The sequence below is a fragment of the Homarus americanus genome, unplaced genomic scaffold (assembly GCF_018991925.1).
Source record: "Homarus americanus isolate GMGI-L3 unplaced genomic scaffold, GMGI_Hamer_2.0 scaffold37063, whole genome shotgun sequence".
NCBI lineage: Eukaryota > Metazoa > Arthropoda > Malacostraca > Decapoda > Nephropidae > Homarus > Homarus americanus.
The window spans coordinates 6,782-21,072 of record NW_024740627.1 but is presented as its reverse complement, the minus strand read 5'-3'; the positions used below and the strand labels follow the sequence as shown (position 1 = coordinate 21,072).

Here is a 14,291-nt window from a genome sequence, read left to right as displayed (position 1 = left end):
AACATTATATCACAACAAAACGAAAGAGCATTGCACCTCAAATATAGTTGGCCGGAAGAAGAGCGTTACATAGCTAATAATGAGAAGGGTAAGGGATGTAAATGTAGATGTTTAGCATAGCATAGCCATAGCGTCGAATCAACTCAATACGGACTTTCATCTCGCTATACTGCATTGCGTTGTCCACCTGGAGGTCTATGAGTCCAATTCCGTACTCAATCAGGAACTTCTGACCCAGATATTGGACGTAAGAATCTGTGGGTAGAGTACAGAGATGAGTCCTGAATTCCATTTGTATTGGTGTGCTTCTTTGCTGATAACTGATGTTTCTTAAATACCTGTGTTGGTATCTTTCTATGCTGACAACTGACATCTCTAAAATACCTGACTTCCTTTTGTGTTGACTTCTTCTATGCTGACAACTGATGTCTCTAAAATACCTGACTTCCTTTTGTGCTGACGTGTTCTATGCTGACAACTGATGTCTCTAAAATACCTGACTTCCTTTTGTGTTGACGTCTTCTAAGCTGACAACTGATGTCTCTAAAATAAAATGATTTTCTTTTGTTCTGAGGCCTTCTATTTGACTTCTTTTGTGCTTACGTTTCAATGTTGACAAATGATATCTCTAACATTAACATCTGATATCCTTTCCTGACATCTGACAACTACTAAGATTACATATAACGTCTACTTTACTGATATCATAGATCATTTACACTGACAGCTGATATATTTGAAGCTACCTAACATGATAAAATTTTCACTTACGTTCGATGAATACAAGGAAATACTCATCATAACAGTTGAATAGGACGAAATGCTCACCATAACAGTTGAATAAGACGAAATACTCATCATAACAGTTGAATAAGATAAATACTCACTATCAAAGTTGAATAAGACGACATATTCACCATTACAGTTGAATAAGACGAAATATTCACCATAGCAGTTGAATAAGACGAAATATTCACAATAACAGTTGAATAAGACGAAATATTCACTATAGCAGTTGAATAAGACGAAATACTCACCATAACAGTTGAATAAGATAAAATACTCACTATCAAAGTTGAATAAGACGACATATTCACCATTACAGTTGAATAAGACGAAATATTCACCATAGCAGTTGAATAAGACGAAATATTCACAATAACAGTTGAATAAGACGAAATATTCACTATAGCAGTTGAATAAGACGAAATATTCACCATAACAGTTGAATAAGACGAAATACTCACCATAATAGTTGAATAAGATAAAATACTCACCATAACAGTTGAATAAGACGAATTACTCACCATAACAGTTGAATAAGACGAAATACTCATCATAACAGTTGAATTAGATAATGTTCACCATTAGAGTTGAATATGACGAAATATTCACCATAACAGTTGAATAAGACGAAATACTCACCATAATAGTTGAATAAGATAAAATACTCACCATAACAGTTGAATAAGACGAAATGCCTCATTATAACAGTTGAATAAGACGAATTACTCACCATAACAGTTGAATAAGACGAATTACTCACCATAACAGTTGAATAAGACGAATTACTCACCATAACAGTTGAATATGAAGAAATATTCACCATAACAGTTGAATAAGACGATATATTCACCATATCAGTTGAATAAGACGAAATACTCACCATAACAGTTGAATAAGACGAAATATTCACAATAACAGTTGAATATGACGAAATACTCACCATAATAGTTGAATAAGACGAAATACTCACCATAATAGATGAATAGGACGAAATACTCACCATAACAGTTGAATAAGACGAAATATTCACCATAATAGTTGAATAAGACGAATTACTCACCATAACAGTTGAATAAGACGAAATACTCACCATAATAGATGAATAGGACGAAATACTCACCATAACAGTTGAATAAGACGAAATATTCACCATAATAGTTGACTAAGATAAAATACTCACCATAACAGTTGAATAAGACGAAATATTCACCATAAAAGTTAAATAAGACGAAATACTCACCATAATAGATGAATAGGACGAAATACTCACCATTTGAGTTGAATATTAGATACTCAGAGGAAGCAGACTGGATCTGTAGCTGCATTGAACAGGTTTGGATGTCAAATGGGTAGAGTACCAAGTCGAAATTACAGGTAAATACAGTGCTGTACTTTCTCGTGGTTGATACAGGGTTGGTGTCCCCTCGGTAGACTTCCACTGTAAGATGAGATGAGCCCCACCCCAAGTATATTTCATCTGATGATTAAATACTCTAAAAACTATGTTATGCTATGCTCTGTTATGCTATGTTATGTTATGTTATGCTCTTTTATGCTATGCTATGCTATGCTAGTCTATGTTGTGTACTGAAAACTTTTGTTAGACAATCTATTCCTCAATATCATATCACTGTAAGTCAATTTTGTCCATAATAAATGAGTATTTTCATCCTTTGACTGTTGTGCTTTTCAATAAACCGTTTGTTTTTATGAAAATTTGTATTATTATTATTATTATTGTTATTATTTTCTAAATAATAATAATAATAATAATAATAATAATAATAATAATAATAATATTAATAATAATATTAATAATAATAATAATATTAATAATAATAATAATAATAATAATAATAATAATAATAATAATAATATTATTATTATTATTATTATTATTATTATTATTATTACATCCCACCTACCCACCCACATAGACGCACTTACACACACATGCACCCAAACATACACTCAGAGAGAGAGAGATAGAGAGACTACAGACCTTCATATGGGTTGGACAGGTCACGGACAAAGTGCGGGTGTTCTCTGATGATGGTAGTGACAGCGCCCTGATCCACGACCGTGTGTTGGATGTCGTCTGTGTTGATGAACCCCACGTTCGGTCGCCACAGTTGCTCGACCTGATCCAGCGACACTGTAAAGATGACCACGGCGTCGTCAATGTTCCTGAAGCATTGTAAATGTGTTTTGCTACGTTGTGGAGCATTATTAATGTTTTGAGAAATTGTGGAGCATTGTGGATAATTTTGGGGGGCGTTGTGGATCCCTATGAATGTGTTTTGAAGAATTGTGGATCATTATGAATGTTTTGGGGTATTTTTTAGCAATATATTTTTTTTTTAGGAATTAAGGAGCATGATAAATGTTCACAGGCATTATGGAGCATTATGAACTTATTTTTTATTTTTAGATTTTGTGAAGCATTGAGAAGTATTATGTATGCTTTTGAAGTATTGCAGAGCATTATGAATGATTTTGAGATATTTCTAAATCACCGTGAATGTTTCTAACCAGATCTGACCTAACCTAAACTAACATAATCTAATCTAACCCACTTCTGCCTATAGTGGCGTAGGTTTACCAGGTCAGATAAAGGTTTTAGTTACCAGGTCAAGCAAAGGTTGCAATCTCACCTGTATTGAGCCTAGTGAGAGCCTTAAGGTTGTTGTAGGTCAGCCTATTGTCGAACCAGGTCATACGCAGGTTGTAGCTGACAGAGATCAACATGGTGGTGGTGTCAATATTGATAGTGTCCATGGAGACGTTGACAGATATTGGCAGCGATAGATCCGATACTGTGAGGGAGGAAGTGATGTTAGCAGAGAAAGAGACAGACAGCTAGACAGACACAGACAGAAATTCGATACTGTGAAGAGAAAAAATGTTTGGAGAGACAGACAGGCAGATCCAACACTACGAGGAAAAGAAAAGAGAGAGATAGACATAGGGAAAGAAAAGAATAAGAGACAGACAGACAGACAGACATACCCTGTACAGACAGGACAAAATTTATCTTTACATTCAAACACATCTTTCGTAAAACAACTTAAACATGAAACAATAAAACAAAATAAACAAGATTAAATCACAATAAACCTTTATACATTTTACCTGGTCTAGGAGGCAGTTTAGACCTGTAGTCCCCTGGAAAGTTGACAATATCACAGAAGCTTTCATCCGTCTTGTCACCACAGTCAAATTTCAGATCACAGCGTCTAGCGAATGATATACAGGTGCCGTCAGTACAGGTAAATTCTCCAGCTGTACAGGGTGAGAGTGTGAGTTGCCTCTTTCCTGATTCTTGTCCACATACTGGATCCTGGAAGTACGTATGTCTGTCAAGTCATCTCTTTGGTATTATAGTATAAAAAAAAGTATGGTGTATTAACTCTTGCATGAATGTACTGTATGTCTTTTTGATTGATTCTTGTCAAAACACTGTTTGTTAAAAGGGGAAAGGTGAATTAGGTTAGGTTAGGTTAGGTTAGGTAAATACTGAACTAGTAACGAATTATCCTAGAACACATTTGACGTCACTATAAAATTCCATCACAATCTACCAACAGAAGTAAACTCACCTTGATGTCCCAGGTCTGTCTACCGATGGGGTAATTAAGGTGTTCCTGTACAGGTAAGACAGCCTTGGTGATGTTAGTAATGCTATCATACCAGGTCCAAACGTCGCCCACCTTCTCCACCATGTATTCACCATAACCTCGGAAGTAGAGTGGGAAGGCCACCAGGTCGAAGTAGTACATGCGCTGTGTGGTATTAGAACCCTTAAGTATGATGGTTTAAACCTTTGAGTATAATTATTTAAACCATAGAGCATGATGGCTTAACCTTTCAGTATGATGGTTTAACCCTTTGAGTATGATATCCTAGCGACTTAATCGAGTGAGTAAAATATATTAACCCTTTGTGTATATTTTAATCCCTTAAACATGTGGTTTAACCCTTTGAGTATGATGTTTTAATGATTTAATCCAACGAGTACAATATATTAACCCTTAGAATATGTTTTAATCCTTTAATTATGTGGTTTAACCCTTTGAGTATGATGGTTTAACCCCTTCAGTATGATGGTCTACCCATTGAGTATGTCTTAATCCTTTAAATATGTGGGTTAACACTTTGAGTATGACGGCTTAATCCGTTATCTATATGCTGATTTAGCTTTACCCTTTGAGTATTCTGCTTTTAACATTAACCCTTAAAGTATAATAGCTTAAATTATTTAGTACAATTATTTGTCCCCGGAGGACAGGGTCATTGTACTCAAGGGGTTAATTTATCTTACTCAAGAGGTTAAATAATCATACTCAAGTGGTTAAGTCATCTTATATAATACATAACTATACATAATACTGTGTATAACTATACATAATACATACCTATACATAGTGGCAATACATAATCAATAACAGCATACATATTGTACATACTCGCTGAGTTTCCTTTTTTATCATTATATCACCACTAGCTGTTCGGGGGTTGTCCTGTCCAGTGTTGGTAAAGGAGAAAGTGGAAAACACCGTTCCCACGTGTGTCTCTGGCCAGGACTAAGACCCATGACATAGTTGTAAGAGATACAGGCGTTAATAATTTTTCTTCTCTCACACTCATGCCATCCAGCCGTCAGCCCTTGCATTTTACTCCTCACAGATACCTCCCAACCATCAGTCCTCACCTTTTCCTCCTCACAGATGCTCCTCAAGGTCCAGGTACTACCCGCTGTAGTGTGACAGGCGGAGCAACTCTGTTTGTTGCAGTCTGTGTCCAACAATCCAAGTTCTCTTATGATGAGACAGTTTTGGTATATGCCTCCAACAGGGTTACGTATCTTGAAGTCCAGCTGACTCTGTGAGGGCACGAACAATGTGAGAAAGAAAGAGGGTGGAGGAGAGAGAGAGAGAGAGAGAGAGGAGTGGGAAAGTGTAAGACAGAGAAAGAGAGTGTTGGTGGTGGTGGTCATGGCGACGGTAACGGCGGCGGCAGCGACGGCGGCAATCTCTCTGCTTAGGTCTGCATTGCCTTGCCTTATAGTAGAGCGGATAATGGAAAAATCGTGCAAATGGTGATGAGTGTATAATATGGACACGAAGTAGTACCTTAAGCTGTGTATTCGTATATTACTCTATTAAATATGTACAGTAAAGTATTACAGAACATGTATTAATCCTATGTAATATTTCCATTTATTATGCACCATGTTATGTATGTGAATTATCATATCTACATTTTATGTATTCAGCTTGTGAATACTGGCATCTGTACATGCCAGCGCGGAGTGATACAGAGAGTTGAGATCGCTAGTCCTTATGGTGTGGAAGCCGACTGTCTATTTGTTCCCTCTGTATATCTCCCGTACGAGAATAAGAACCTATTTTCAAGATAACAAGTGTTTGTGTATACCCTCAGTAGTGTAGAACATTTTGGGGGTATCAAAGACAAACATAGAATACAAGCATGAAATTTGGCTTGATCATACCCTAGGGCTACTTGTCAAATCTGCCTGATTGGCCATTTGAAAATTCCAAGATGGCGGCTATTTTTCAAGATGGCTGCCAAATTGACCTTCGAAAGATGGTTTTCTCTTAAGAAATTGATGTAATTGGTCAATCTAAATGATCTTAGTGTCGATATGTATGTTTTCAAGCATGCTCATATTATTTTTTTCTATTTCTGATACTCTCAGATATATATTTATCTTATTTATGACTGGTTTTATGTACTGGTTTTATGTTTTTTCCATCTAGGTGAGGGTAGCATGCAGAGGGTCTCTGCATGTGAGGGAGTGATTGTCGGGCACGACCAGGGAACACTGGTGACATCACTGCTGTGCAACCCAGCATGGGGTTCAGTGTCAGCTAAGAAAAAGCATGTCATACTGCAACAGCTTAGTGTCCCAAATGCTGATTAACCAACCCCAAATCAAAGCAGCCGCACCTGAATTGACAGGATGTGTCAGCGCGGGAGAGCCATGCCAAGGATAACGGGGTTTTAGTTATCTGGATGGTGTACAGATCGCACGGGACTAATGACACTGGATGAACGATCGGACTTGGTGTAAGGCAAAAGGCATGAACCCTGTTGTATCCCATACAAGAAAGTGCTCATCAGGGTGGTAAAAGGATAAACCCTCGGCCCTGAAGATCAAAACAGTTATGGACACAAAATCTACCAACAAATCATTCCTCACTGACTGGGCAAAGTGTTGTCTTTGTCAACAGGATAAGAAGGAAGATCTTAAGTCTCCACACGCAAATCCTGACAAAAAAGGAGATGACGGTTATAAGAGCTTGGCAAGGAATATTCCTCTATTTCATTCAATCAATGCACTGCCAATCAAGCTTGACCCCGCAAGCCTTGTTGAAGATAATGGGATAGAGGAGACCTTGAGGAGAAACAAGGCACAGTATCATGAGAGTTGCAGACTTCTGTTCAACAACACAAAGTTAAATAGAGCTCAGAGAAGGCGAACCTCTACAGTTCCTACAGAGGAGAGCAGCAGTAGCAAGATACCACAAATGGTCAGAGACCCCAAAGCAACAGAATGAATTCTATGTGAGGAAGAAGCTTCGGGAGATGACATAAGACATGCAATGACAATGAAACTTAATAAAAGATTGAATGATTGTGCGAAGACACTTAGCGATGGAAAACTCCTTGCCAGACTAAGTGCAGGAGATGTTGTGGAACAAGAACTGAAGTATCACCCTCGCTGCCTGGCAGACCTGTACAACCGAGAAAGAACACACCGAAATGCTCATGAGCAAGAAGAGGCACAAGAGCTTCATCCGAACAAGGACGCATACCCAACTGCTTTCTCTGAACTGGTCACTTACATCACTCAGATGAAAGCTTCTAGTGAAGGTACTAAACCACCCATTTTCAGACTTGCTGACCTGGTCACACTCTACAGACAGAGACTTGAGCAGCTGGGTGTTGGATCGCCCGATGTTCATGCTACTCGAATGAAGGACCAGCACGGTGGTTGTGACAAAGGGAGAAGATGCCATTAGCAACACAGAGAAGTCCCTAGAAGCTGTGGCTCCATGCTGTCATAAGGAAGCAGGCACACGAATATTTATGCATGCTAGGGATGCAGCAATGGAAGGTAGCAAGTTCCTCATCATCAAAGCCAATGACACTGACGTGGTCGTCATAGCAGTATCTGTACTGCCATCACTACAGGAGCTTGGTCTTGATAACATGTGGATTGCCTTTGGCCAAGGAGCCAGTCATCGATGGATTCCAGTTCATGTTGTAGTTTCTGCGATAGGGCCTAAGAAAGCGAGTGGCATCCTATAATTTCATGCTTTTACTGGCTGTGACGTTGTGTCTGTCTTCCGTGGGAAAGGAAAGAAATCTGCATGGCAGACATGGAATGTCTGTGATGAAGTTTCAGAAACATTCACCAAACTCAGCCAATGTCCAACAACAGTTGCTGATGTTGACCTGCAGAAGCTGGAAAGATTTGTTGTCCTCATGTACGACAGATCTAGTGCAGCCACTGGTGTAGATGAGGCAAGACTAAATCTCTTTTCCCGCAAACAGAGACCATATGACTCCATTCCACCAACCCAGGCAGCCCCCAAGGAACATGCAAAGCGGGCTGCCTACCAGGCTGATATCATCTGGGGCCAGGCAACAATTTCCAATCCAGAAACCAGCAGTCCTGTCAACTTGGGATGGACGCAGAAGGGAAAGGCATGGCAGATACGTTGGACGACTCTTCCTCCGATTGTAACATGCTGTCAGGAGCTGACCAAATGTTCCTGTAAGAAAGACTGCAACCAGAGATGCAAATGGTTTCGCTTTGGACTTTCCTGCATAGCACTTTGCAGCTGCATATGTGAACAGCAGTAAATGCACAAAGATATACTGTCAGGAGAAGTCAAGGGAACCAGTGCTAATAGTGAGTACGTTATTTTTTTATGTGGATAAAAATGTTCCAATGGACTTAAAACTATTAAAAATCATCTGAGCATGCTTGAAAACATGCATATCGACACCAAGATCACTCAGATTGACCAACTACATCAATTTCTCTAAGAAAAATAAACTTTTGAAGGTCAATATGGCGGCCATCTTGGATATTAAAATGGCCAATCAGGCAGACTTGACTAGTAACCATTAGAAAATTACCATGCAAAATTTAGTGTTTGTATCACCATTTGCATGATTCTCTTGAAAAATTGCATTTAGCTGCCCCACTATTAAGGGAACGAGATCTTCGGCCCCCAAAGCCGATAACGGTCGCAGATATTGACTATGAAGCAACAGTCACTGAATGCCGCATAGACATGGGGCTTAACTAACTAAGCTAGGTGCTGACGGTGTGGCTATTGGGGAAGGTTGGAGGCCATGTTTAAAAGAAAAGTAGTAGCAGGAGCAGGAAAAGTGGAGTGCATCAAAAAGTGGTGGGACCTGGTAACATCGCGAGGTCCACAAATAGGGTACCACCCAAACGCCAGCAAGTCCTTCCTCATCGTGAAGCCAGAACATTATGAACGGGCATTGGAGGTTTTTGGCGGAAGTGAGGTCAAAATAACTAAGGACGGCCAAAGACATCTAGGCGCAGTAATTGGCACTACGGACTTCAAGACCGAGTACGTAGCGGGAAAGGTGAATGAGTGGGTTAGCGAAATCCAAGCTCTGTTTGAGATTGCTAACACAGAGCCACATGCGGCTTTTGCAGCATTCACCCATGGAGCCAAGCATCGCTGGAACTACCTGATGCATACCATCCCTGAGATCGGACCCCTCCTCCACCCTCTGGAAAAAGCTATCAGTGTCAAGTTCATTCCCAAACTAGTGAAACACCCTGACTTAACCCCAGCAGAAAGAACACTTCTTGCACTTCCACCAAGACTGAGAGGGATGGGACTAACTAATCCAGAGGAGATTGCTGACACTGAACATCAAAATTCACTTAAGCTCACGGCAGCCCTCACGGACCACATAATAGCCCAGAATGCAACAGGGGAAGTGGATACCAGCGAAGTAAATAAGATTCGTAGGTCCATTACGACAGATCGACAGCACTGCCAAAATGACATGTTGCAGCAACTATTGCTGCAGGTTCCAGAAAATTTTTACAAAAACAATAGCTATAGCGCAGGAGGTGGGCGCCTCGAACTGGTTAACTACGTTACCGATAAGTGCAAATGGTTTCAGTCTTAATAAACAAGAATTTACAGATGCCATTGCTCTAAGGTACGGTCGGCCAGTAGAAGGTTTGCCCTCCCAGTGCGTGTGTGGCTCTTCCTATGATGGCGATCACGCCATGGTGTGCAAGAAGGGGGGCTTCATATGCATGAGGCATGACGAGGTAAGGGATCTCACAGCAAATATGTTGAAGGAAATCTGCCGGAATGTCATGGTAGAACCGACCCTCCTTCCATTGGATGGTGAGATCTTCCAACACAGGACTTCAAACACATCTAACGAAGCCCGTGTGGACGTCAGTGCTCGAGGATTCTGGACGCTGGGACAGCGAGTTTTCTTCGACATCAGGATTTTTGATCCCATGGCAGCATGTCACCGTAACCTAGCTCTCGATGCTGCACATAGGAGGAACGAGAACGACAAGAGAAGGGCATATGGGGAGAGAATTCAAAACGTTGATCAAGGCAGCTTCACTCCTCTAGTGTTCACAACCTCTGGTGGGATTGGACCAAGTGCAAGATGTTTCTACACCAGACTTGCGGAGTTGATCTCCGAACAGAAGCAGCAGCCCAGAAGTTATGTTACAGCCTGGATGAGATGTCGACTGTCTTTTTCTCTCCTCCGGTCGGCTTTGCTCTGCCTCAGGGGAACGAGAGCTTCTGCCCCAACTCCGACAACTGCTGCAGATATTGACTTTGAGGCTACTGTCACTGAATGCCGCATAGACCTGCGGCTCAACTAATTTAACACAGATAGGATAGCTACTTATGTATTAGGCTATTTAATATTAAGGTAATTTAATGGTGGCGAAGGTGTGGCTATTGGGGGAGGCTGGAGGCCACGTTTAAAAAAAAAAAAAAAAAAAGTAGTAGTAGTAGCAATAACGGCACTAAATCCGATTGAAGTAATGTCACTAGTGGAGTATCCCCAAGGCTCAGTACTTGTTCTATTACTATTTATTATATACATAAACGACATAGCTGTATGCGTAGACAACAACATAAGTAAATTTGCTGATGCCACTAAATTAGAGCGTGTAATTAAATCAGACGACTCAGCAAAAGTACAGGAAGATCTAAACAAATTCTTCGAATGGTATGAAAAATGGCAGATGAAATTTAATGTAGATAATTGTAAAGTACTCAGTCTAGGAGATGTAAAGAGAGAAACCAGATACCAGATGAACAACGTTGTTATAGAGAAATCCGAGTGTGAGAAAGATTTAGGAATAATGATAAGTAGGAATCTTAAACCAAGTCAACAATGTGTATTTGCTCGAAACAAGGCTAGCAAAGTGTTTGGGTTCATACAAAGGAGTGTTAGCTACAAGACTAGTGAGGTTATCCTAAACTATATCTTGCGCTTGTGAGACCTCACTTGGATTATGCAGTGCAGTTCTGGTCACTGCACTACAGATTGGATATAGAATCCCTAGAAGGAATTCAGAGAATGACGAGACTAAACCCGGGCATTAGGAACCTTGAGGACAGAGACAGGTTAAATGTTTTTAATTTGCACTCCCTCGAGAGACGTTGAGTGAGGGGCTATATCATCGAGGTGTATAAATCGAAGTCAAGGTTAAACAAAGATGATATAACAAAGGTATTCAAACTATCCAACCAGGAGCAAACTCGTAACAATGGTTTTAAATTTGACGGCTAATATATAGGACTAACCCACGAGCGAGTTATTTTTATTACTGTTTATTTTCTTACAATATTTTCATCAGTGAGTTCTGATATAATAATCATTTATTGTGGAAATTGTTCGTTTCATAGATAATTAGGCGCCTAGGCGCGTGTAGTGGAATTCTTCCCTACAACTGCGTAGCCACGCCACCACCTGTTACAGTCTTCCCTAGCAACCAAGCGAGAGCTGTCCCCAGATGTTACCGTATCTTAGCAACGAAACTAGTCACCGGCTACTTCTCGGGTTTTCCTACCATGACTCATAGCGGCTGCTGCGGGGTATATAAGCTCTGTCTCTCCATTGAGATTCATTCTGACCATTCTTCCTGAACAAGCAACATCTCCTCCAGCAAGCTCCACTCTGTTAACATTTCATTCAACCAGGAGGCCAGCAACAGGCAACATCTTCTCTAACGAAGCTCCTGCACATCTACCTCCTTCAACAAGCTACTCACAGCACGTCTCTACCAAGCAGCCCCTCACCACACAGCACCTCCAGCACCAGACTGTCTATCATATAACTTATATATATTATACAAGAAAACCACATTAGAGTTTCCTTCCATCCTGAGTGCTAGACAACATTAATATCTCGATACCCCTACAATGGTGACTCCCGGAGATAAGCACTCACACAGGATGGAGGACGAACGGATCTCTCTGCCGATTTTCAACCACAACGTCGAGGACTTGCTCGACCATGTGGAAGCAGCCCTCGCCGGTTCACGAGCTACCGACGGACAAAAGTATTGCGCCCTGCTTTGTGCCTTACCCACGGAAGTGGCCACGCGGGTCTCACAAACCATTTCCAACCCTCCAGATCACAACAAATTTGCTACCCTGCGGGCTGCCTTGAAGACGTGTTATCAACAGACCAGCCCCAATCTCCTGCAAGATCTATCCTCTACCTCCCTCGGGAACTCAACCCCGGGACGTCTATGGGAGGAGATGTGTCGGCTGAACTCCCGTCACACAGACAGACTCCCCGACTCTATCCTGCGCCAGCTTCACGCACAAAAGCTACCCACAGAAGTACGCAACATCCTGTCCGCAGTAGATTACTCTACGACACCGGAACTATATGCAACCGCGGCAGATAGAATTTTTAACGAATGCGCTGCTGCACCCCTTGCCGCCACGGTCACACCAGTACCTACCATCGAACTTGTAAGCCGGGTCAACACCCCTCAGCCGAGCAATACCTCACAAGACATCAAGGATCTGTTGCAAATTTTGAACGGCAGGATGGACACCATTGAGCAGTTCTGCTCCTCCATACCCGCTGCTGCGCCGGTTCCTGACTCACACACTACGCCCTACAAGTTCCGACACACAGCAGCCAACCCCCAGCACAACAAATTTACCCTCTGCTGGTATCACCAGACTTTCGGCCGCTATGCTCGAAACTGTGAGCCCTATTGCACCTATTCGGGAAACGGCAACACCGGAGGCTGGTAGACGCCTCGGCCTCCGTCCCTCCAGGCGTCTCATTACTGCGCGTCACCGACCGCACCTCCGGCAAGACGTTCCTCATCGACACCGGTTCATCTGTCAGCCTCATCCCTCCCTCACTACGAGACAAGTCAAAGCAACCCTCGTATGACCTGTTCGCTGCCAACGGTACCTCCATCGCCTCCTACGGCGTACGCACCCTCGCCTTAGACCTCGGTCTGCCCAAGGCTCTGCGTTGGTTATTCGTGATAGCAGACGTGTCTCCACCCATCCTTGGTTTCGACTTCCTCACCTTCCACAAGCTCGGCGTCAAACCAAGTCATCTATGCCTCATTCATGAGCCTACAGCACGCAAGATCCAGGGTTCTCGTGCCAGACACACGGACGTTATCACCTGTCTTGCGCCTTCCAACGAGTTCTCCTCCCTGCTCGACGAATTCAAGGAGCTTTTCTCACCCCGAGTCTCCCTACCCCCACCACCTACGTCGGGAATTTTCCACCACATCGAAACCAAAGGACCACCAGTCTTTTCACGCCCTCGCCGCCTGCGCCCTGAGCTCCTGTACACAGCCAAAGCAGAATTCAACAAACTACTGCAAGACGGCATCATTCGCCCTTCAAGGAGTCCCTGGGCATCGCCTCTTCACATGGTTCCTAAGCGAACACCCGGCGAGTGGAGGGTGTGTGGCGACTACAGAGCCCTGAATCTCGTCACCAAACCTGACAGGTACCCTATTCCGCATGTCCAGGACTTTCACCACAAACTTCATGGCAAGACTATCTTCTCGAAGATCGACTTGGAGCGTGCCTTCCACCAGATCCCAGTAGCGCCGGCAGATACCCAGAAGACAGCCATCACCACTCCGTTCGGACTCTTCGAGTACACTTTCATGAGTTTTGGCTTACTCAATGCAGCACAGACTTTCCAGAGGTTCATGGACCATATGCTTCGCGACCTCGATTTTGTCACCGTCTACATTGACGACATCCTCGTCGCATCTTCGACGCCTGCCGAGCACCACCACCACCTACAACTCCTTCTCCAACGCCTGCAGAACAACAACATGAAAGTTCATCCTGCTAAGTGCGTCTTTGGAACCTCGGCCATCGATTTCCTCGGTCACAGAGTCTCGCCCAGTGGCATACAACCCCTACCACAGAAAATAACCG

At 42.2% G+C, this 14,291-nt stretch overlaps 1 protein-coding gene across 1 annotated transcript; it reads right to left on the bottom strand.

Annotated features, from left to right (window-relative positions):
- Positions 1-73: 73 nt before the first annotated feature.
- Positions 74-5,668, bottom strand: LOC121875484 (gamma-aminobutyric acid receptor subunit pi-like; the record flags this gene model as incomplete). Its single annotated transcript, XM_042380050.1, has 7 exons — positions 74-255; positions 2,057-2,224; positions 2,789-2,941; positions 3,441-3,602; positions 3,919-4,126; positions 4,386-4,568; positions 5,498-5,668. Coding segments are annotated over 7 exons (1,227 nt in total), but the record flags the coding sequence as incomplete, so codon positions are not given.
- Between the last annotated feature and the right edge of the window lie 8,623 nt (positions 5,669-14,291).